The sequence below is a fragment of the Rana temporaria genome, chromosome 2, assembly GCF_905171775.1.
Source record: "Rana temporaria chromosome 2, aRanTem1.1, whole genome shotgun sequence".
NCBI lineage: Eukaryota > Metazoa > Chordata > Amphibia > Anura > Ranidae > Rana > Rana temporaria.
The window spans coordinates 212304298-212329850 of NC_053490.1; the positions used below are offsets into that span (position 1 = coordinate 212304298).

The 25553-nt window shown below is 39.6% G+C and overlaps 2 protein-coding genes across 3 annotated transcripts in view; one reads left to right on the plus strand and one right to left on the minus strand.

The window, feature by feature from the left end:
• TMEM255B (transmembrane protein 255B) overlaps positions 1-12726 on the plus strand; it is a 116550-nt gene extending 103824 nt beyond the window's left edge. Inside the window, exons 8-9 of the mRNA XM_040336368.1 lie at positions 6220-6360; positions 12393-12726. Coding sequence (XP_040192302.1) covers positions 6220-6360; positions 12393-12560 — 309 coding nt within the window. The 3' untranslated portion in view covers positions 12561-12726. The remainder of the gene's footprint in view (positions 1-6219; positions 6361-12392) is intronic.
• An 8865-nt stretch (positions 12727-21591) lies between these two features.
• GAS6 (growth arrest specific 6) overlaps positions 21592-25553 on the minus strand; it is a 92342-nt gene continuing 88380 nt past the window's right edge. For both annotated transcript variants that reach the window (XM_040336370.1, XM_040336369.1), the window contains exons 14-15: positions 23945-24170; positions 21592-21768 (exon numbers count right to left, since the gene is read on the minus strand). In XM_040336370.1, the coding sequence (XP_040192304.1) occupies positions 21617-21768; positions 23945-24170 (378 nt within the window). In that variant the 3' untranslated portion in view covers positions 21592-21616. The remainder of the gene's footprint in view (positions 21769-23944; positions 24171-25553) is intronic.

Genomic DNA, 25553 nt, shown 5'->3' on the forward strand with positions numbered 1-25553 from the left:
GTATCAAAATGGTAATGCCCGTCCACAGAGTAAGTTGGTATATCTGACCCTTAAGGAGAGATGCGTGTTGTCCTCCTCCTGCTGATCCAGATCCTTTAAGTTCACACGATCAATAACAATCCATTATGATGTGATTTTAAACAAAATGGAGGAAAGAGCATATAGTGCAATACTGAAAATGTTATTTTAAAAGGTTTAAGTGCAATGATTTTAAACCTTTTAAAATAAAATTTGCAGTATTACACTATATGCTCTTTCCTCCATTTTGTTTAAAATCACATCATAATGGATTGCTATTGATCGTGTGAGCTTGAAGGACCTGGATCAGCAGAACAGGTATCTCTCCTTAAAGGCCATATACACCTACATACTCTGTGGACGGGCTTACCATTTTGATGCAGGCACATTTACCATTTCCATCAGGTGAGTGGGGACCCAGGAGGGGAGCAAGGAAATTCACCAGAATATATTTCAACTTGTCACCAGCTCAATACTCCATACCTGATGGACTTTATTGATTGCACTTTATTTTGTACTATATTGGCACTGAGCACTTTAGTATATTGTTAAGATTATATATATATATATATATATATATATATATATATACACACACACACACACACACACACACACACACACAAATATATACATATACACACACACACACACACACACACACACACACACATATGTAAGTTTACAGGAGCAGCCTTAGTTTAATTTATTTTTTCATTGCTGAAAGAAGTCTAGTTTGTGAGAAGCCATGTGGGGGACACAGCAAACATGAAGGTGCTCTGGTCAGAAGAGACCAAAAATTTAACTTTTTGGCCTAAAAGGAAAATGCCATGTGTGGTGGAAAACTAACAATGCACATCACCCTTATCACACTTTTCCCACCGTGAAGCATGGTGGTGTCAGCATCATGTTGTGGGGATTTGCTGTTCACAGTCACTTGCCATCATATCTGCCAGACCTTGAGCTATATCGCAAGGAAGAATGGTCAAAAATTTCACTCTAGATATGCAAAAGTACAGACATACTCAAAGAGACTTGCAGCTGTAATCGAAGCAAAAGGTGGTTCTACAAAGTATTGACTCAGGGGGGATGAATACAAAGGCACACCACACTTTTTAGATATTTATTTGTTAAAAAACTTGAAAGCCATTTATAAATTTTCCTTCCACCTAGCAATTATGTACCACTTTGTGTTCGTCTACCACATAAAATCCCAATAAAATACATTTACGTTTTTGGTTGTAACATGGCAAAATTAGGAAAATTTCAAGGGGTATGAATACTTTTTCAAGGCCCTGTAGCCTTAGAGGGGGATAGTGATCTTGCACAGGATCTCAGGATACCCGAAAGTAGGATGGCAATCTCACACAATGTCTCTGGATAGCTGAGGATAAGCTGTGTGGGCACCCGAGAGCTGTGAGCCCCCCACACTCCATCTCTTCTCCTGGTGTGGCACCAAGGGCTCTCTGTCTTTTCGGAAACTTTATATGTCTCTACCCCAGTCTAGCTGCTGAGGCTTCTGGTAACTGTAGTTTTCATCCAACAGGGCGCAGTTCTGCATAGGAGTAACGAAACTACACATCCCATAATCCACTTCTTTAATACATCCTCCCCAATGGCACCCGATCTGGGCCCATCAGGAAGGAGTAATGAAAGTCTATGGGGACCTGAGAAATGAAAATGCTGAAAATTGCTGTCTCACAGCAGGTCAGTGCGGTCTAGGTAAACATTACTCCAAAGTCTTTGTGCCAGTACCTGTCTGCAACAGCCTCTGGAATTTAGGCCTGGAATCTTTTTTTTTTAGGCATAATAAAACTCTTTACACATATAGACTTGCGCATACATTTTGGCTGAAAGCTAAACAATTGCAACGTGTGCCAGACTTTGATTTATAGTCCTATTTGGTCAAATAATATATATCCTGAATTTGCTAAGTATAAGTACGTGGCCAAGTAGCAGGCCTGTGGAATTACTCACAGTGAGGGCACGCTAGTCCCGTTCTCTATCCTGCAGTCATGATATGGTATGCCTGATTCCATGCAGTTCTATTATTTACAGCTGAAGCTCGCAGTAACAGCTCAGGTATACCCTGATGTCTGACAACTTTCTCCAAGCCCTATTTTGCAAAACATCACATTGACTGAGGTTTCATTTCAAACTGTTATGCCATGCTTTTGAATTCATACTCAGATGAGTATCTATGCAAAGCACTGGAGAATTGGATGGCCGATCTAAGTGTTCCAGATGTTGCAAGTATTTTAGAGACCACAGAAGTCTAATACACATGCTATGTCACCGTCCTAAGCTCCATATACATTGCACCCAAATTGTAGACACAATTAATGGAACCCTTTTATGCCACTGTACACTTAGACCCTAAGCAGTGTATTTTATATGTTCTAGGAGTTTTTTCATGAGATCACACTAGAGAAGCGGTATCTATGATTCTGTTCCAATCCTGAAATCTTGTCCTACAACATTAGACATCTGATAAATTCCTTCCTCATCCTTGAAAGAGTGGATACTTCATATGGGAGATAATTCTACACTTAGAAACCTATTTACTCCTGGCTAGACATGTGCACTGTCGAAAAATGTGTTTGTTTTAGTTTTTTGTTTTAATTTCATTTTTCGGGTCATTCATTATGATCCAAATTCGTAAATTTGAAAATTCAAAATCCGTAATTAGACAATTTGAAAATTTCAAATCCAGAAATGTAAAATAACAAATACCAACTTGGCTATTACTATTAAATTATAGATATTGAAATTTCCTTTCAAATTTGGCTGTTGGAGAACATAACTAATACAAATGTATCCAAAGTTACGAATGTCACATCTAAACAAATGGAATGGAACGAATTACTAATAATAATACGTTTCTATTATCATTATTAATTTATTATATTCCATTAGTTTAGATACGGCATTCGTTATTTCGGAAAATTTGTAACTTCAGATAAATTTGTATTCATTACGTTCACTAACAGCCAAATTTGAAAGGAAATTCCAATACCTATAATTTATTAGTTAGTAATAGTTAAGTTATTATTTCGTTTTCAAATATTCGAATTTACGAATATTTGGGAAAATTTGTTAAACAGGTTTTTGTTAATACGGATATTTACAAATTTGTCGAAATTCATTAAAAAACTAATTCGGAACAAAGCTAATTGCACATGTCTACTTCTGGAATCCCTATTGACCTATTATTTCATAGGCTGTCTAACACAGCGATATATTAAAAGTCATATTTTCATTCAGTGATATGACAGTTTGTTCTGTACCGGTTTGCTCAAAAATGGATTGGTGGCGATGTGCATTTCTTGCTTGCCATACACTGTGAACTGTTTTGTTATTCTCACATGACATTCCTCTTCTCTGCATTTGATGTTGTTTCTGTAAACTTTGAATTACATTTTTTTTTTAAAGTTGCTTGTTTCTAGAGTTTGTTTGTTTCTATGTAATAATACATTTGTAATCTGCAATGTCCAGTCATTGAGAACTATGAGAATGCCATGCAGACTCCACTCCTGTTAAAAAAGGTCTATTTCTATTCCCTTTTAAAGGTTTGGGGCTTTGCGGATTTTATCGTTTCTGCTAGGCTTTTCTTACATGATATCACTGAAGCCCACTTTGAACACTTATCCAAATAATAACATCCCTGGCTTATCACATCCCCTATTCTATCAGTTTTCTTGACATACTACGCTATAAAAAAAGCATTCTATTCTTTTGTCTTTACAAATGTTTTGTTTTTTTTCTAAATTTACGTAACTCTTGTATTACTTGCCATTTTCAATGATTTTTGGATGAAAGTGTAAAATATATCAACTTGATTATAATACTACTTTTAGCATTCGAAAAAAAAATGTAAAAACCTTTTTGCTTAGTTTTATAATTTATATGTGCATGGAGGCAGCCTTATTATTTAATTACAAACTCAGGCTTTGTGTTATAATTTATAAAACATTTTCACTATGCTGCTCCATTACTTAAAGTTAACAAATTAAAAAACAAACAAAAAAACACAAACACTGCCTATGTGTTAGGGGATAAGCCAGAAAAGATTGGCTCAGAGATCTGGCACACTTACCAATATCCTGCATGGTCGCGCCCAGCGTATGAACAATTATTCACGGTGCACACCACGTGCAATAGATCTTGGCATTCTCTGGCCTTTATAAGGCGAACAGATGCTCACAGACTTTGCTGACTGGTAGTTTCACATACCTGGTCTTGAGGCCAAGATGATGAGAGAGCTTACCTTGCTGGTGAGTGCACAACACCCCTGGAGATGGCGACAGGAGATGCTGGGCTCAAAGAAGCAACTTGTCTTTGTAGCAATGGTACCAACACTAAGGCTTGGGGCTTGCTGGGGCCACTGTTTGATCGCCCCGGGAAAATGTTGTCTATGGACTTTAAAAATATTGTTTCGGATAGAGGTGTGCAGTTCACCTCCAGGTTTTGGAAAACCGTTTGCAAGGCTTTAAAGATTGAGGTCTGCTTGTTCTCCGCCTATCATCCATAAAGTAATGGCTAGACAGAGAGGACCAACTAGACCCTGGAAAAAAAATCTTTGGTGTTTTGCTTCATTCTCGCAAGATGGTTATCTCATCTCATTTGCCTTGTGCTGAATTTGTGTACAATAATTCTGTTCATGCTGCCTCTAGCCAGTTTCCATTTTGGGACAATTAAGGTTTCCATCCCTCCTTCTTGCCAGATGTTCTGCAAGAAACATCTGTGCCCACAGTGCAGGGCAGGTTAACTCCTATCCAAGCCAGCTACCGGGTTTTTTAGAAAGTTACACAAAAAGGCACAAGAGGATTAAAAGACACTACAAAAAAGCCTTGAAAGTGGGAGATAGAGTCTCACTGTCCACGGCCAATTTGAAACTCTCCTGCCCATCTCGGAAGTTGAGACCAAGATTTATTGGGCCATTTAAAATAAAAAGGAATACATTTTGAGGCATTTGAACTGGCACTTCCACAGTCTTATAGAATCCATCCAGTTCTTCATGTTTCCATTCTGAAACCAGCCACTCTGGATAGTTTCCCAGGAGGAGAGGATCCACCCCAACCACCACCAGTTACTGTTGCATAAGAAACAGAATTCAAGGTGGAATCAATTCTGGACTGCAGGAAGAGAGCAAGACAAATTCAGTATCTCAATAAAGTGGAAAGTGTATGCACCTGAGGAAATATCATGAAAATATACATGCCCCCGGCCTTCTTTAATAAATATCCTAAAAAGGTGCCACGTTTGGGCACCTGGAGACTGCCCGTCGGGGGGGCAACATTAGGGGATAAGCCGGAGAATATTGTCTCAGAGGCCTTCCACACTTACCAATATCCAGCATGGTCGTGACAGGCGCACGAACATTCATTCACAGCGCACATCTGGCGTGCCGATTTTGGCACCCTCTGTCCTTTATAAGGAGGACAGATGCTCACAGACTTTGCTGACTGGTCTTCAGATCCCCGATACCCATGTTCCTGTGTGCATGTTCTTTCTGGAATTATCTGTTACCGACCCAACTTGCTTCTGGACTTCCCCTTGATTCTCTTTTCGCTCTGACCTTGGCTTGTTCCATGGACCCGTTTCCGATTATCTCCTGTGTGTGACCATGGCCTGCCTCAGACCACACTCCTCCCTACTCCTCTACTTGACCACTGTGCTCTGACCTTGCCTTCCATTCCTGACCACGTCTCCTGCCTGCTGTCAGCACTTCCCAGCGTGTCATCCTGGATCAGCTGCTTCCAGTGCCCAGCTTCTTAACAGGCATCACTGCTGCAAATCTATCTGACTACCATACAGCTGGCAACCCATGCTTCTTTGGGCTTAGCATCTCCTGTCACCATCTTCAGGGGTGTTGTGCACTCATCCGCAATGGAAGCCTTAGCTCTGCCTCAAGACCAGGTACGTGACACAATCTGAGTCTGTTTTATTTAACACAATAAAAAAAATATGAAGGATTAATAAAAAATGACTTTATGGTAAACATTGTAATAGTTGCCTGATAAGGGGGATCACGTGCGTCCTGAAACAGGTCGTTACATATGGATAGTAAATAAAAGTCTTCAGTAAAGCAATTCCCTTGTGCGGAAAAGATGTTTATTTATCCTTATTGTTTTCTATTTTGCCCTACAGTTTAAGTACTTCTAATTTTCAAATGTCTTTTTTTTTTCCCCTCTCTCCTAGGCACCAATTTCACAACACAACTTTAATTCGCCTCCTCCTCAGATACTTTATAACCCAGCACAACAGATCCTGACCTACACTGGTTTTTGCTCTTCATCCTCCTCCCTTCCTTCCTATGCATCATATCCACTACCACTGCAGGTAACCTCAGATCATTGACGATCTTTACAAGTAGGATCTGAAAAAAACTGCTTTTGATGTTATATTTAAAGCAAATCTTCACTGCACCTGAGCACCACAAAATAAGAATGCTATTTAATTATTTATTATTATTCAAAGCAAATTTTCTCACCAATCCATGTCTTCATGCTTTATTTTGCTGAGAAATCACTTTGAAAAATCACCCTCTAGCATTTCTGGCCATGGCCATCTTGAGTAAGAAAAATTATTCATGTAGCATTTACTTCCTGCCCTTAGCTCAGGTTTGCATACAGGAGAGTGTTAGCTGAGAAAATTCCTCCTCCTCCTCATTTGCCTAGGCAGAAAACCAGGTAGTAACTAATGAAATAAAAAAAAAGTAAATATGATATACTTTCCTATCGATTTACTAATGCCTATCAGCATGAGGATTAAAAATAATCAATGTTGATTAAGAGAGTGAAGTTCCACTTTAAATCAGGCCATTAATTCATTAATTTTATTTGCACCGTTTTTATAGTGTGGATTCCCAGCATGTAAGCTGGATATTTCAAAGGTAATGTTTTTAGTGATTTTGCCTTTTCTTTGTTATGACTAGTAGTAATAAAATGTTTTTACTCTTTTTGTCAGGTAAAAATGAAATACTGCAAAACCACTTCAGTTATCATATCTTTATTCCCCTTAGAACCTGCCATTAATAAACAAAGCATAATGTATAAATTGTTTTGGGGATAAATTAGGGTCTTTCTTAGAAATAATGTCTTGCAAAAAATGTTTGATTCGATTTATTTAAAAGAAGGGGGAGGGGGGTTTGCCTTACCTGTAAAATCCTTTTGTTTATGTACATCACAGGACATAGGATTGGCTAAAATTTTTGATCAATGGGTTATGCTCTGCCAGGCCATTGAACGCTGGCAAAACACAAAGCTGTAACTCAGTCCTGCATAACCCTCCCACTCCCAGCATGCCTTCAGTTTTGTAGCAAGCAATGCTGGAAGAAGCCAAAGGTCCTGTGTCCTGTAACATACCTTATAAAAATGATTGCACAGGCAAGTCAAAAAGCCTATGTTTTATTCTACTCCAGAGGGCGCAGATTTGGCTAAATTCTTAGACCACTGAGACACCAAAAAACAATCAAAAGGGGTGAGCAACATGAGCCCAAGAACTCTAAGCCAAAAAACAATAAAGAGGTTTACTTACAGGGTTACCACCTAAGCCAGCTTCTTCTGAGGCCTGAACATCCAACTGGTAAAACTTATCATGAAGACAACAGAAGATCAGGGGGAAGCCCCACAGACCTGAGAAACTGAGGCCTGATGCTGGAGGGCCCAATAAGCACTAATACTTCTAGTAGGTTCCTCCTCTTATTGTGAAAGGAGGAACCCACCTTTGTTTAAAAAAAAATTTCAAGGCCTAAGAACAACCTTATACCTGTGCAACATAAGAATCCACACCTTACAAGAGAAGGCCAGAACAGAAACTCTCCAAACAGAACAAGGAAGGCCACCTTTTGAGTGAGGACAACCACTTGAAACCAGCAAAACCATACCGAGGTCCCACAGAGACAATGGAGTACACACAGATAGAACCATGTGCACAACCCCCTGAACAAACACTCTCACCAGAAATGAGAGGCAAGGTCAAAGAGGGTCTAAATTGGCAGAGAACTTACCCTTAAAGGAGAAGTATAGCCAAAGATATTTTGGCTGTGCTTCAGCTATAGCTCACACTAGTGCAGTTCGTTCTAAAGCCCACTGTCAGCTGACATCACAGAGCCTGTCCAGCCAGCTGCTTCAACCCCCTCCACAGTTCAGTGCGGAGGGGACAAGCAGAGAGCCGGAAACTCAAAGTCCCCAGTTCTCTGCTCTGAGAACAATGAGAACTGAGCTACCAGCAGTGTTTGATTGCTCATCCCCCCCCCCCCCAGAGAAAGCAAAATAACTAGACCCACAGAGAATTTCTGAGCAAAGTATGTTTCCCAAGCACGATGGCAGATCTTGCAGGAGGACTTCCTAGTTTTCAGGAGGGTAAAAATAAATAAATCCAAAAGAACTCTATCATTTATGTCCTGGGCTTCAACAGTGATGTTGTTAAGCCTGTGACCGAGAAGGATTGTCCACAGGTTCTTCAGCCAGCAGGTCCAGATGGGGCTATGGAAAATGCACCAGAAGCCTTATGTTTAAGCCCTGTGCTTTCCTAGACCTATAAACTGGACTTGGGAAACCAGTTATTTTTACAGACTTTGACTGTTTTTTTAACAAATATTTAAAAACTTAAAAATAAAATAAAAGAAGAACAAGAAACAAATTATCAAAAAAATAATAGCTAAGGGGAGAAAGGAGATAATTAGTGCTCATTAGGATTAACCAAGGGTTAATAAGGGGTAAATATGAATACAAAAACTGAAAGATTTATTTTTAACTGATTATCAAATGCTACACCTTTAATATACATATGAAGTAGTAAACAAAAAAAATGTTACTGTATTATTCAATGACACCTGCAGACTCTCTGGAAGTGTCATATCTCATCTCAATTTTATAGTCCTTGGTGTACAGTACTACATGGTATCTAATTTTGTCTCTTAATGAAACATGGGATGGAGCTGTATTGAAGATGGCAGGCAAGTGGGGGCGAGGCACTGTTCTGACTCAATTATTTGTGTTTATAAAATTACTGCCTTAGGTACTGAGCTCCGTAAACAATAGGTTGCTTTATAGTGGTTGTAAAGCTACTTTTTTTTATACAACTTCAATTAAAAAAAGGTGGGACTCTGTGTAGAGTCTACATGGAAACACAAATCTCAGAAACATATTTTATTCACAATATTATGTAAAAATGTAAATCTGAAAGTGATGGCACAAACACTTCTTAAAAAAGTTGTGACAGGGCCATGTTTACCATGGTGTAGCATCCCCTCTTTTAACAACAATCTGTAAATGTCTGGGAATGAAGGAGACCAATTGCTGGAGTTTTGGGAGTGGAATGTTGTCTCATCCTTGCGCGATATAGGATTCTTGCATTTTTGGATGACACTGTGAACTGGGTTCACAGACCGTGATTTTTTTTTAACCACTTGACCACTGGGCACGAAAACCCCCTTAATCACCAGACCAATTTTCAGCTTTCGGTGCTCTCACAATTTGAATGACAATTACTCAGTCATACAACATTGTACCCATCTGAAATTTTTGTCCTTTTTTTCACACAAATAGAGCTTTCTTTTGGTGGTATTTGATCACCTCTGCGGTTTTTATTTTTTGCGCTATAAAAGAAAAAAGACTGAAAATTCTGTGAAAAAAAAAAAAAAAAATCTAGTTTCTGTCATATTAGCAGGTTATTTCTCACACACAGCATATGCATACTACAAATTACACCCCAAAACACATTCTGCTATTCCTCCCGAGTATAGCGATACCACATGTGTGCGACTTTTACACAGCGTGGCCACATACAGAGGCCCAACATGCAGGGAGCACCATCAAGCGTTCTGGAGCACCCAGGCCAATTTTGACATTTCTCTCCTACATGTAAAAATCATCATTTATTTGCTAAAAAATTACATAGAAACCCAAAACATTATATATGCTTTTTTTTCAAAGACCCTAGAGAATACAATGGCGGTTGTTGCAACTTTTTATCTTGCACGGTATTTTCGCAGCAATTTTTTGAACGCGTGTTTTTAAAAAAAAAACAGTTTTGTGCTTAAAAAAAAAAAAACAGTAAAGTTAGCCCAATGTTTTTGCATAATATGAAAGATGAAGTTACGCCGAGTAAATAGATACCCAACATGTCACCCTTCAAAATTGCACACGCTCGTGAAATTGCGCCAAACGTTGCTACTTAAAAATCCCCATAGGCGACGTATTGCAAGGTATTGGAGTATTGAGGGTATTGCAGAGTATTGGGGGGGTATTGCAGAGTATGGGGGGGTATTGCAGAGTATGGCGGGGTATTGCAGAGTATGAAGGGGGGGTATTGCAGAGTATGGGGGGGGGGATTGCAGAGTATGGGGGGGTATTGCAGAGTATGGGGGGGTGGGTATTGCAGAGTATGGGGGGGTGGGTATTGCAGAGTATGGGGTGGGGTATTGCAGAGTATGGGGTGGGGTATTGCAGAGTATTGCACTCATACTTTAGCGCTTATTATTTTTATATTGCAGAGTATTGAGCAGGGATGGCTGGATCTGTGACTGCAATTGTCACAGATCCAGCCCACAGTGCGGCAGCTGCTGCTGCCGCCCGCTCCCCCCCTCCCTCTCCTCTCACACTGTACCGAACGGTACAGAGAGGAGAGGGAGGAACCGGCATCATTACATGACGCCGGTTTGTTTACAAGTGATCGCGCCGAGCGCCGGTGATCGCGTGTGCGCGCCCGCTCGGGCACGCAATTCTGACTCTCTGGGAGGACGTATATTGACGCCCTCCTAGAGTTAGGGAACCGCCTTGTAGCCGTATTTCGGCTATAGGGCGGTTACCAAGTGGTTAATCTATTCCTGACCCCATGTAGTGGTGTCCATCACAAAATCATGCCCGCTTTTAATGCAGTGCCTTCTGGGGCATCCAATATTGCGTTTTGGCCTTGTCCCTTGTGCACAGAGATTTCTACACATTCCCAGAATTTTTTTTTTTTTTTTTTGTGTTCCCAGAATCTTTTGATATGATGTACTGTAGATGAGCATATATTTTAAAGTCTGCAATTTTACATTGAGGAACATTATTCTGAAATGGTTTGACAATTTTCACATGCAGCATATTACAGATTAGTTAATTTTGCTCTTCCAAGACACTCTGACTCTCTAAGATGCTTGTTTTTTTCACCCAATCATGTTACTGACCTGTTGCCAATCAACCAAATGAATTGCAAAATGTTCTTCCATCTTTTCACTGTTAATACCACTTACTTTGCCAGCTTTTTTTTGCCCTCTCCCAACTGATGTGATGCTGTCAATTTCAAAATGACCTTATTTTTTTTAAAGCGGTAGTTCACCCCCCCCCCCCCGACACATTTTACCATCGAGACAGGCATTGTAGCGCGAGCTACAGTATGCCTGTCCCGATTTTTTTAACCCCGGACTCACCTTGTTCTCGTAGATCGTATTTTTCGGCTCCCGCGGGGAATGGGCGTGCCTATGGAGAGGGAGGATGATTGACGGCCGGCCCTGGCACGTCACTCTCCCCGAAGACAGCCGGAGTAGGTCTCGGCTCTTCACGGCGCCTGCGCACAGGCTATGCGCACGCGTCGTGAAGACCAAGCCTATTTCGGCTATTTCCGGAGAAGCGTGACGCGCCAGAGCCGGCCGTCAATCATCCTCCGTCTCCATAGGCACGCCCATTCCCCGGTATCTTCAATCTACGAGAACAAGGTGAGTACGGGGGTAAAAAATTCGGGACAGGCATACTGTAGCTCGCACTACAATGCCTGATTTTATGGTAAAATAAAAAAAAAATTTTTTTTTTTCGTCGATAGGGTGAACCACCGCTTTAAATAGAACATTTTGTCAGTTCAAACATTTGATATGCATTCTATTTTCTATTGTGAATTAATATGGGTTTATGAGATTTGCAAGTCATTGTAATCTGCTTTTATGTCGATTATACACAGCCTCCCAAGCTTTTGGAAATAGCGTTGTACTTACCTGCTCTGTGCGCTACCTCCCAAGACCTTTATTTACCTCCTCCAACAGCTGCACCCTCTTGCGCGGTCTGAAAAAAACTACTGCTGGTTTGTCAGTGCACTAACATACTATAGACTTTAATTTGTTGTTCTTGATAGTATGTCCCATTCAAGTCTATGGTATGTTAGTGCAAAGGCGTAGGCACTGGCCAGCACTAAATTCGTACTTGCCAGGCTGCAGCCATCAAAAGAGGTAAGTAGGGACCTGCAGGTGGAGGGCTGAACTTAAAACATGAACTTATACTCTATCCTAATAATATGTGTAAATTTAATGGTGCAATATATTCAGTAATACTATAAAAAAAATGCAATATTGTGTACAAGCATGTTTAAAGTAAAATGTTGTTACTGTTTCACAGCCTTCAGGTTCGTATCCAGCAACCTCCTCTGCAGATATCTCATTATCAGATGACAGTCAGCATCCACCCCACTCCAACTCTGTGAATGGATTGGCTTCAAATCTGCATTTACAGTACGACTCCAACATGGTCTTACCTGTTGAGAAGCCTCCTCCATATGTTCCTTAGGCTCAATGCTCTGATGCAAGAACCATGTGTAACTTGCAGGAAACCAAGGATTAAAAGGGCTTTCTGGAGAAAAAGTGAAACATTCCTTCCAACTTCCAAAATATACCAGGTGTAAACTTAATAGTCTAGACAACAGATTTACATCAATACAGTTTACTATGTGTTACTGGCTGCAGTCCTTTTGTTTTGTTTTGTTCTTTATTAACTGTCATTTTTATATTTAACTATTCTTATAAGACATTGTAGGTAAGGTGGATTATAAAATACAACAAACCATGTTGCTTGAAAATTCCAATACTGTTCTGAGTAATGAGCGTTTCCTTTTTAAGGGTACTATAGTTTTAGAAGTATTACACTCCTTAAAAGAGAAGTATGTTTTTGTTTTGTTTTCCATTTTCATACTTACCTAGGTGGATACAGCATTGGTTCGATGCTGCATCTGTCCCCCGCCACCTCCACACTGAGAACCGAGTGATCGAACATCGCTGATGGCTTGGTTCTCACAGCTCCCCAAGCAGAGAGCTGCTGTCATTAAACAGCTCTCCGCTTTGCTTCTTCCTTGCTCACTGGAGTGCCTAGCTGTGGAGGGGCGGGGAGCGGCCGTCTCAGGTGAATTGCACTCCTGTGACCATAGAAGTCTAGTCAAACAAGCTTTGGCTGGACTTCTCCTTTAAAGGAGTTTTAGGTCATGGCATATGCTTTCATTATATAACATAAGCATTGTAATAACCATTCCAACTAATGGACATTTTTGGCAATCCAATATAAGCTTACTTGAAAAATCATCTCATGTTGTGATCGTCGCCTGCTAAGCTTTCCACACATTTACGGATGCCCAGCATGCTTTGCAGCTTGTCTTCTGCCATTTACTTTCATTTTCTAAGGACTACATATCCTGTGGTACCCCTGCTGCCTGGAAACAGTGATTCCTGTATTGACTCTACCACCTGAAACACCTTCTCGCAGCAACTCATAGTTCAAAAGGCAGGCTCTATGAAATCTGTGACAAAACAGGGCCTACTTAGTTAAATGAATACATACTGTAACCATAGAAAACTTGGGGTGCCACCCTAGACAAACATCTTTCAACTCTGGTGACTCCTACTTTAGGGTGCAGGTGGCTAAGGAGCCTGTATATAGGCTCTGTAGCATGCACTGGAAAAAAAAACACACTGCTGTACACCAACCCAGCCTAAAAGGTGAATCAATGCATTTCACCCCACCCGATTCATTTCACACCGCCCTTTATGATCAAGCTTCGTGGGTGGGGTGAAATGCATTTGGGGCGTGGCCTGGGTGGAGTCAGGCTTAAGCCATTATGTTGATTCACTTTTCGGGCCGAGTTGGTGTATGGCAGTGTTTCTCCCTTTCCAGTCAAGCTTAGTGAATACATGTCACAGAATTCAAGGATGTAAATGCATGGAGATCTTCACAAAGTAAATTTCAAACTTCAAGATCATTCAGATTAATAGGAGTAGGCTAGAAATATTTGAAATACACGATGAAATTAATATATATGGTATAAAATTTTGCCCACAGAAAAACTTTAAATGAAAAGAATGTGAGAATGTAAATACGTTTTTAGGTAAACCTTTTTCTTTAAGCTTTGAATACAGCAGGGAAGGGTTAAAACCTCTCAAGTTTTTATATCAGACTCTGTTCCAATTGTAAAGATTTACCCACCTATTTAAACTGGTGACCATTATCTCTACACCAAAAGTGAGGGGAAATCTAACATTTAAGGGGAGTTGTCCCCAGAACAAGAGGTAAGGGGGAATCTTTCAAGAGGGACAAATGTCGAAGAATGGGTTTCCCCTCACTGTGCGAATTTCTTTTATGCAACTTTGCTATTCAGCATATGTCCAACCGCTTTTGATAGAACAGATCTACCATACAGACAGCTGGTAATTTATTGTATGGGGTAAGAAAAATTTGATATTTAATTTTTAAGCAAACATATTTCCACTGCCAGTATAAAAGGTTTCACTATATAATTTATCATAAGAACTATAGGATGAGATACATGTTGTAAATGAAATAAATAAGACTATCATTAGCGTAGAAAAAGGGAACTCTATGGTGTTTGGGCTGATGAATGGCAGTATTGAAATAATCACCAATGGAAAAATAACTTTTAGGGTCAGAAAGATATTTCCCCTCTGTTTGCATCAGATTGATTTCCCTTTTCTTTCGAAATACCCATAAAATCACATGTAGTTAGAAATATTACTCCCTGCTATATCACCTTCACAATTTTAAAATCTTTCACTGTGGAATGTATTGCATACATCAGATTGTGAACATGTTTGGGCAGATCTTAAAAAGGATCCTTTAACGATAAGCTGCTATTCTTGATTTTTTTTTTTTTAAGGCACATCGTCATCTTTCATTAGCTACTCTGTTAGTTATTAATCTGCAACAAGCATATCGGGGCTTGGACAACCGGTATATGCATGCTTATTCTGCATCAGAGAATCAATAAACCGCGAATAAAGTATATATGTTTGACAGCCCTAGATCATGAACTTTCAAAAACAAGCCAACAATGGTGGCTCCCATAGTTCTATCCTGACAGCTGTGCTTTAAAGTGTTATGTTAATTCAAAACGGACATTTAAAAATTTTACATTTTGGATGGAGTCACTAACTTGATCATTGCAGCATCCAAAGCAATTAAAAGCCACATCATTGAGTCTTACATTTCCTTCTGTGTAATATAAAATATAAAAATAACTGGAGATATCAAAAGGCAAGAGTGGAACCAGCTCCTATAGTGAGAGTGACAGTTGGAACATCAGTTGTAGATGATGTCATTAAAAATAAAAACTTGGTTGGTGTCACAACATTGGCATGCTCAAAACTGAAATGTAAGCATTGGTTGTAGTAGATAGATGCTTGCCTTCTACATGTCTCTTAATCCTTTAAATGTCCAATGATCAGGTCAGCCTCTTTTTTAGCATGGAGCAAATACAGTATACCTGTACAAGGACAACTATTGTTCAATAGCTGATTTAACAATGAAAAAAAAAAAAATATTTAGCAAATTAAACATTTTATAATAGGTTGTTTACTATAAAAACTGTGGCAATGAGCACATCTTTACACCTGCACAAGCTACATTTTTATTTGTATAGAACAAGAAGATATATTTTGCTGTACACATTTTGGCCAGTTCCTGATGAACTGGTAGATATTCAATCAGTGGGTAGCCATGTCTGCCTCCTGCTGCCTGCTATCCCTTGGTTAAGAAAAGTCAAAGAAGCTGGGGGGAAAATTAGGCAGAAAAGCGGTTGCATCAAAGCGCTGCGCAAACTGTTGGCGCTATATAAATCCTGTATAATAATAATAATATAATAATAATAATCAAAACAGCAGCCACTGTTTGGGTATTTTGAGAGCCGCTATCAAAATACAATAGGCACATTAGGACATTCATCCTACAGCCTGAGCTAAAATAATCTATTGGTGTGTAATAGAACCACTTGGGTGCCCCACTGTGGTGCTTCCTTCCGCCAAACAGTGCATTCTGCCCTCTAAACTGCTCCAAGCAGACCGAGAGCTAATACCAGCCCTTTTTACCCCCAAGTATTGTACACACAAGATGTTGGGATAGAACCATAGGAATGAATGTTTATTGAAACTCAGACACATACTAATATCCTCAGTAGGGGAATGTCCTCCTGTGAGGTATAAAGTATGTCAATGCATACTTCAAACACTTATCCAATTAACCGCTAACAACTAACAGTGATCTTAATTAACCAGCAATCTAATTAACAAACATAACATCCCACAATAGCTTGCCAACTAGGTGGAGTGGATACAATACTAGCAGACAGAAACAATATAGTAGGTGAATGGGAATTCACACCTAGACAATGCTTTGATTAATCAGGAATCCCAGACTGTCCGGCAACAGTATTCAAGAAGACCCAGGGCTGTCCAAATTTCATTAACCAGCTTTCTTTTCACATATATCTGCTTACAGAGTTTAAAGTTGGCAGAGACCATCATGGCTTCCTTGACTGTTAAATGTAATAAAATAATGTCCTCTTGCATCATGATGCTTCCTTGAATGCCAATTCCACAGTGCGTAGGCAACAGGGTAGCCTGCAGTCCCCTCCAAAAGCACTTGTCCTGGTTGGGTCTGTCACATGGTGAATGACCAGCTTTAAAGTGACTAGATTGTTGTTGCACACCATCCTACCATTTCTGAAAGTATAGCCAGTGTAATTCAATTGCAATTGAATATTGGGGAAAGAAGTGTTGATGCCAACACAACATATTCACACCTTTTAGTCATACACTGGAAGAATAACAGCTGGAATTAGATTTCCTGTTTCACTTTCTATAAATCAGCCATTTGATTTCTCTGTGAAAGTGAATAAATACAGATTTATGATGTGTCTGCAGTATAGAATCCCCATTGAAAACTAAAGCTAGTTTTTGTGGAACATTTTCATATACAGGAATGAGATGAGCCCATACGAATGAATATATTATACAAAGAATTGGCGACAGATTTCAGCCTGGGCTTACAGCCCTGGCTGTGATACTATGTTATGGAACTGTTACATCAGGGTTTTGTGTGTAAAAATGCAGACTATATCATATTAATTTGATATCATGCCAGTTTAAAAAGAGTATTCGTTTTCTTTTTAAATGCTCACATTTCTTGCAGCAACAAAACATTGCTTTATTTCCTATCAGTAATAGTAGATCACACTTCCTGTATTGACCAGTGCTCTCCAGGGTCCTCTAAACTGTGTGTTCTTTAAAACTAGAGAACTGGAAAGATGGGAGTTGTTACTGAAAGCAGTTTGCAACTACTATGCATTAGGAGCAAGACAAATTACTATGAGCAATACTTTTTCTGTTTGTTCACAGAACATAAGTATATTAGTAAAATAGGGCCATTAAGAATAGTGGTAGTACCTCTTGATACCCCACCCCTCAGCTAGGTATCCTCACTGCTCCACTGCAGAAATCCCCCCCGATGAAGCTTTGGTTCCAGAGTTTACCATTATGGATAACATCTCCTGCATGTGACAGTGTCTGCTGAGTGGATGCTCAGGCATGAGCATTTTCACGTGTCCTCTATACTCAAGACGCCCTGCTCCATTAAAATAATGGGCCGTGAGGGAGCATGGATGGACACATATACCTTTGCTGGAAGGTGGGCTATCAGGAGGCACTGTTACTTTGCCCGGAATGGGTAGAGTAAAATGTTGAGTCATGTTACATTAGCAAATAACTGAAATACAATTGCCACCTTATCTAACAGACTTCAGATCAAAGAAAAAATTGTCCCCTAGGGTGGGAAACCAAGTAGGCTGAAATAGTGACAAAGAGTGTGTACAGCTGTTATATGAAAAAGCATAAATCATTTATCAATTGTCAAGAAATGTACTACCTATAGACATAGCCCTTGCTATACATTAACACCCAGGTGGGGTACACCTAAAACCACTTGTGCATGGCATGACAAGCATGCTCCCATAGAACAAAAACAGACAAATACAAGAAACATAAAACAAAGATGTCCAGACACTAAATTAACTGACGCACGGGGCACCACCACAGCAAGTGCCATTTCCCCAAATAACCAAGTCTGTCAAGGTGTTGCTTAATGTGAAAAGCTGACTCTGCCAGAGTTCCCGGTGGCCTGTCATCACATCCTTTCTGGGTTAGTGTCATTGCCTGAGGGGGCCAGTCTTTCCGGCATACATATGGCCGGACGATGGATAAGCTCTGTAGTCAAAGTAATCTCCTGTATGCTCACCAACACGGAAGGGGATACTCAGGTGGTGTCTCGGGCATTGATGACATCAACGGGTTTCGCTATACGATAGCGTAGCTTCGTTTGGACATCAGGTGGGTATCCGAGGGCTCCTTTTCATGGTGTCACCACCTTGGATAGAGCCACCCCTACCCAGTTTTCTTAAAGGAGTCTTGTTTGCTTTTGCGTGCTGTGTCAGTGTTGACAGCAGTTAGGACTTTGGCTTTACATTTTCTTTCATCAAGGTGATGTTCATAGTTACATCACTTAGATTACATTTTCAGATTAGTTGGGTTCATGATCTTTTTTTTTTATAGAGAAATATTCCATCACTATTCAGAGGGCTAGAAGGCACACAAGTTCTTGACTAGCAGATACATCGGGCCAATATCCACTTATTCAATTACTCCAGATAGAATGATAAGTGGGGCCGAAGGGAAGGGAAGGGGGGTTAAGACACACCAAAGAGACAAGCATGGATATTAGGAAATGTTAAACGTATTAAGCAACAACATACAGATTCATAGAGATTGGTATAGAGAGTGTATCGAAAGTTTAAAGTCCTATCATTATACCTCAGGCTAATGCAGCTATTCCTCTAGATAAACCTGCAGGTTGAGTTCAGTGTTCAGGCCCTTAGGCCGGAGGGACTTCAACCTGTATATCCATCACCTCTCCTTGAGTGAGAAACGTATATAGCGCAACACATGCGAACTGAATCGCCTCTGGGCGCTTGGTATCCATTCCATGGGGCCTCTGAAGAGATGGGTCTTGATCTTTCTCCTGAAGGCCAGGTGTACTTCTGTAGCAGTATCAGATTGAAGTCACCTCTTCTTGGCGAAAGGCTTAGCATATACCGGTAGATTCCTTTGACCTGCATACCTTCTAACCTACCATTATGATATTAAGCAAAGTGCCTGGCTAGGGTATGTCTGGATTTTTCTCATCGATATCACGCATATGCTTGCCTATGCATGTCCTAAGTTGGCATTTCATCTTCCCAATATAACATTTGTCACAGGGGCATATCAGCATATATATGACTTTCGTTGTAGAACAATTATAAGATCACAAATCTGATAACTTTGTTCACCTAGTTCAGTGATGGCAAACTTTGGCACTCGAGATGTTTTGGAACTACATTTCCCATGATGCTACACTACATTGCAAAGTGTATGAGCATCCTGAGAAATGTAGTTCCAAAACATCTGGGGTGCCAAGGATCGCCATCACTGACCTAGTGCATTCTTTGAATGTGCCAGTCCTGTCCACACAGGGGCAAACCTGGCAAAGTCCACAAGGGAACATACCCTTGCTTTTTGGGTATTGTGATAACCAAGTCGCTTCATAACACTAGTGAGGAAGCAAAAATGGAGTGACACCTTACTGGTCTGGAGCAGCAATAAAGCTTAAACTGTCATTTAAGCAGATAAAGTTTTTTCCACCCTGCTGCTGGCAAGTTTGCCATAGCATTTGAACCACGCTGAATAGTTCACCTTTGATCTCTGAATAAAATTAAAAGTCATGCTGTAAGCTAAAGTAGTCCCCGGGTGCTTTCAAGCTTCATATACAAAAATGCCTGAAACGGGAATCGTCCAGAGAAAAAAAAATTCATTCTTCCATACTGTAGGAAAGCATGGATTTGGCTGCTATAAGGCAGCAAGAACACTTTTTTCAGACATATAGGCTTCTTTATTTGACAAACAAAGGGTGCAGGTCTGGGAAACTGCTATAACTGTAAAATATAAAACAAATATAAAAATATAACTGTTGAAAAGTTTTGTTCTTTATTTTATTTTAAGTTGTTGCTTAAAAAAAAAAAAAAAAAAATCAGTGTTTCGTATTAAAAATATATAACACAATTTCCAGTTCTACATATCTTTGCCACAACATAATTTACCACAGTTCTTAGTTGCTTCCTAACAAAAGTCTGCAATGCACTTGCTGCACATTTCTGACCATTAATATTAGTTTTCTGAAATATTTACAATATATTACAATCTTAAAAAGGGTATCCATCATGCAGCAAGCAAAACACCTGGGTGACAAACTCAAGATGGAAATAGAAAATTTTTCGTTGTATCATGCCACAGAGTGGTAGTGTGGATAAAACTTAAATCAGCATCACAGACCATGCTTTATACAAAAATATATTTATTAATTAATTGCTAAAAATCTACATTGGATGCATATAACCAACACTACCGCTAATGTACAAAACCATATATAACTTTACAGTGACTTCGGAAAAGCCATTTGTCATTCCATAGATTAGCAAGAGTCCAGAAGTATGGTTTGGTACCAACGGCACAGTGAAAAGTAGTTGGACAAGAGAAAAATATAGCCCGACATGTTGCGTGTGCAGTCACGCATCTTCAGGAGCATTTAAAATGTAGACTATCAAGAAATGGAAAGGAATATAAATATGCATATATAATATAGAAATCAGTAAGCTGCCTTAGCTATAACCATAGCGGCCGCGTCCATATACACTAGTGCGGCAGAAGGAGACAATAGGTCACTATGGGGGCGTGTATAACTTAAGAAAAATTAAGCTTACTGATTACTAATATTGTTATGTTTTGTGTACCTTTCTATATCATTTTAATATAATTATATTAATTTATATTCCTTTCTATTTCTTGATAGTCTACATTTTAAATGCTCCTGAAGAAGCGTGACTGCACGCGCAACATGTCAAGCTATATTTTTCTCTTGTCCAACTACTTTTCACCGTGCCGTTGGTACCGAACCATACTTCTGGACTCTTGCCAATATATTGAATGACAAATGGCTATTCCAAAGTCACTGTAAAGTTATATACGGTTTTGTACACTAGTGGTATTGTTGGTGATATGTATCAAATGTGGATTTTTAGCAAATTAATAAATATATTTTTGTAAAAACCATTCTTTGTGATACTGTGCCTAAAATGTCCAAGTCCTAATTATTTTCTATTTTCAAAACTCAAGATGGAAACTTTAATTTTCTTACTCCCGGACTGCATGCTGTTTCATTGACCCAAGACTAGTATACAGCATGGATATCAGAGAATGGCAGTTTCCATCAGAGGTTTTTCATGCAGGTATTTTACTTAGTGACAGATTCCCCAGGGAGGGTTGATACTGTCCTAAAAGGTTTGACATGGTGTAAAAATCAGTAGGTCTTACATCATTTCAGTGTTTTACGAAACTATACACACAATACTGCAAAGTCAGAATAATTTATACATATATATATAAAAGATATTTGGTTAAAAAAAAAAAGGAGGAATGAACCTATTTGAGAGACTTAATGGGAGGACATGAGTGGGAGGTTATGTCACTGTGTTTGTGTACAGCTTCATCCAAGTCCAAGGTCTTTTGCTGAACACGCATGGTCATGCAGCCATGATAGAATGCAGTGACTGGTGTGCGCGTGACATCCACATCTGAACAGTAAAGAAGGGGAAAAAAAAAAAACACATCATGAATATTGCCATTAAGAAGCCTTTACCACAAAGTTGACTGCTGATGGTAATAATGATTAATTCCCAAATGGAATGCATCGTATTCATAAAGCTGAATATAATACCGTTAATATTTTTTATTTCCATGAGTATAAGGAGCACTCCAGGCAAAACACAAAATCTCTTAATAGGGCATAAGAATACATTCTTAACTGTGTCTGCATTTTGGTTGTAGATGTACTTTTTGGCATTAAAAGATCTACATAACAATGTGGTCCTCAATCAACATAAAAAAAAAAAAAGAAAAGAAAAATAGAAGAAGAAGTCAGCTTTTGAAAAAGGTTTCTGTGTGCTTTCAGAATAATCCTGGCCATTGCAGGCTGTATTATCTCATTCAAATGAGCACACAAGGAAATAAAACTTTGGAATCAAAATTGATTTTGTAATTGAGCTACAGTTTATCTGGAGGTAAAACAAAGAGAATGCATACATTCTGAAAGTTTTTCTTTTCACCTCGACTGGAGTTGCATATTTAGTTACATAGAAGGCAAGATCGAATAAAAAAGACACAGGTCCATCCAGTGTGTTTTATATATCCCTGTACATTGCAACATATAAAAAGTTTTTAGAATTTATCTAAACTCTCCACTGATACCACCAATTGTGGGAGTTTCACATTTTTACTATGTTAACAGTAAAGAACTCCTTACAGAGTTTAGGACAAATGCTTCTTGCTCAACCTCACTTGTGTGGCCGTGTGTCTTCTTTAGAGTTTCTCCCAACACTACAGTGACTATATAGATATTTGCATATTGTGATTATATCCCCTCTTAAATGTCTCCTCTCCAGTGAGAATAACTTGAATGTAATGTAATGTTTCCTCATATGTGAAGTCCTCCAACCTCCTTATTAGCTTTGTTTCCCTTTTCTGGGCTTTCTCCAGTTCAGGGACATCCTTCTTGAGGAGTGGCTAAAACTGAACTGCATACTCACCACACAAACTACATACGCAGAGTTCTTGAAATATTAGACTAAAAAATAAAAATCTCTTGGATATCCACGGATCATTTAGACACATTCACCTTGTAAGCCAGAGAGGAAACTAACATTTCCAAAGATGTGACTAATTTGGTTAATTTATTAAAAGGTTTCCCTTAAAAATTACTGCATCTGTATTTCTGGTTCTAAAATACAACTGCACAAATAAAAAAGTATGGTCATAATTAGGGTTGTCCCGATACCGATACTAGTATCGGTATCAGGACCGATACAGAGCATTTGCGCGAGTACTTGTACTCGAGCAAATCCTCCCGATGCCTGATCCGATACCTGGGAGAGAGAAAGGCAGGCAGCGTGTAATGCCTGTGTCCGTGTATAATCCTCAGACGGCAGCCATCCAGTGTATAAAAGCCGCGCCTCCTCCTCTGTGATAGGGGAACACTACCAGCAAGTGAGTCAGTGTTATGCCTATCACGGACACCCTCTCATCCTCATCCCATGGACGAGGATGAGAGGGTGTCCATGATAGGCGGAACACTAACTCACTGCTAATGGGAAACTGAGTTCCCCTATCACGGACGAGGGGGAGGAGGAGGCGCAACTTTTAAACACAGGATTGGTTGCCGTCTGAGGATTATACACGGACACAGGCTGACACGTCCAGCGCTATCCCTCTTCTTCCTCCGCTAACCTCCCCTACTGAGCCAGCCGCCAGCGAGGCGAGACTCAGCTCAGCCTGTGCCTGTCACACTGATGATGTGACGCGGATGCACGCACCTGGTGTGATGATTACTGCCCTGTCCACTGTCTCCTCTCCCGGCCCGAGGTATGCCGTTATGATAAGGGGGAGGGTGCGTTGGCATGTAGTCCGCCGACCAGGGGGGGAGCTGCTTTTGTCATTTGTAAGGTTTCATTTTATGGAATAAAAAATCCATAATAAAAAAAATTATACATATTTAAAAAAAAACAAAAAAAAACTGAAATCAATAAAAAAAAAAAAAAAAAAAAAAAAACACAATTTGGAAGCAAATCTGTCACATGACATTAAAAAAAGTATCGGTATTCGGTATCGGCGAGTACTTGACAAAAAGTATTGGTACTTGTACTCGGTCTTAAAAAAGAGGTATCGGGACAACCCTAGTCATAATGAAACATTCACCTGGTAATCCTCCAATATAGGTATTTACTCCTTGCTGTAAGTGTTCATTTAATTCAGAAAGAATGAGTTGCAATTCGGATTCCGCCAATTCTATTTGTCCAGGCTCTCCATCAAAGGAAAGTACTATGTTGTCCTTGCTTGCAGAGACCTCCACAATGTGCTCTTTATCACAGACATTTACCTCTAATCGACACACGACAACATTTCCTACAGACAGGATGATGAACTGCAAAATGGAATTAAGGCAACAAATCAGCTGTCACTGTTAAAAAAGCGTATCCTCAGCTAACCTGCCTCAGTAATACTATATCATCCATCTCTAGGTTACTGCATCACTGTCCAAGTAACAGCTAGAGGAGAATGTCTCACACCAAGCTGTGTTTACACACTACTGCCATGGCCAAACTGTAGGACAGCTTCCACATGGTATCATATGACTAACTGCATGTTATTATGTCTGCTCCAACATCCAGAAAGCTCTGGACAAGATATCAAAAGGCAACAATCACTATTAAATAATAGATTACCATACAACGAATGGCAAACTGATATACTGTCCTTATAAAACAAAAAGAATAACTGAGGTATTTAGACTTAGAATATGTAAAAAAATCAATAAATATTATATATATACACACACACACACACACACACACACACACACACACACATATATATATATATATACACACATACACACACACTATTATCTATCTATATATAATTTTAATTCAACACTACATCATTTTATTTTATTCAGTTAATGTTAATGCGTGGGTGGGGAGGAGTCTTCTCCCCCCACTCACTGTCACAATTGAAAAAAGCTGACCACATCATTCATTCACAGTGTTCTGCGAATGGGAGAACTACAGGTAACAACAGTCTTTGCGGCTATTGGCTTGTAGTTCTCAATGAACTACCAGGGAGCTGTTGAGCGCTAAAAATAAAAAATAAATGCATATTTTTTAACCTGCCAATAAATGTGCATTTATTATTATTTTTTTGGAAAGGTGAACTTACCCCAAGAGAACAACACATAATTAAACCTGAGTGCAGTCTGCCTGGTAAAATATTTACATTCATTTCACTGTGTGGCTCTTCCAAGTGCTGCCCAGCCTTTAAAAAAAAAAAAAAAAAAAAAAAAAGGCCCGCTGTGCCCTTTTCCTACTGCGCGTGCATGCATGCCGCTGCACTATTTACATGTGTGGGTGTGCTGCACTTCTTTAGATGACTAGTGCATCTGTACATCTGAGTACAGCTCACATGCAGGAATGAACAGGGCCACAGTGTGCATGCATAGTGAAGAGGAACCCGTACGGACAGTTTTGTTGCCAAGACTATGCAGCACTGGGCAGGGCTGTACAGTGAATATCCCTGAAAGTTTATTTATGTTCTGCAGTGAACTCCTAAAGGCCCAAACTCAAAGTTTACATCTGCTGCACAAAATGAAGGAGGCAATGGCAAGGCAGTGGAAAGAGTGCCTATATGAAAGAGTGGCCATATAGCAGGGCAGTGCCTTTTTTATGTGGACCTACACATACATGTAGACTTCTTCATTAAAAATAATATAATAGACATTCGTAAAAATGTGAATCTCAACTTTTGCACT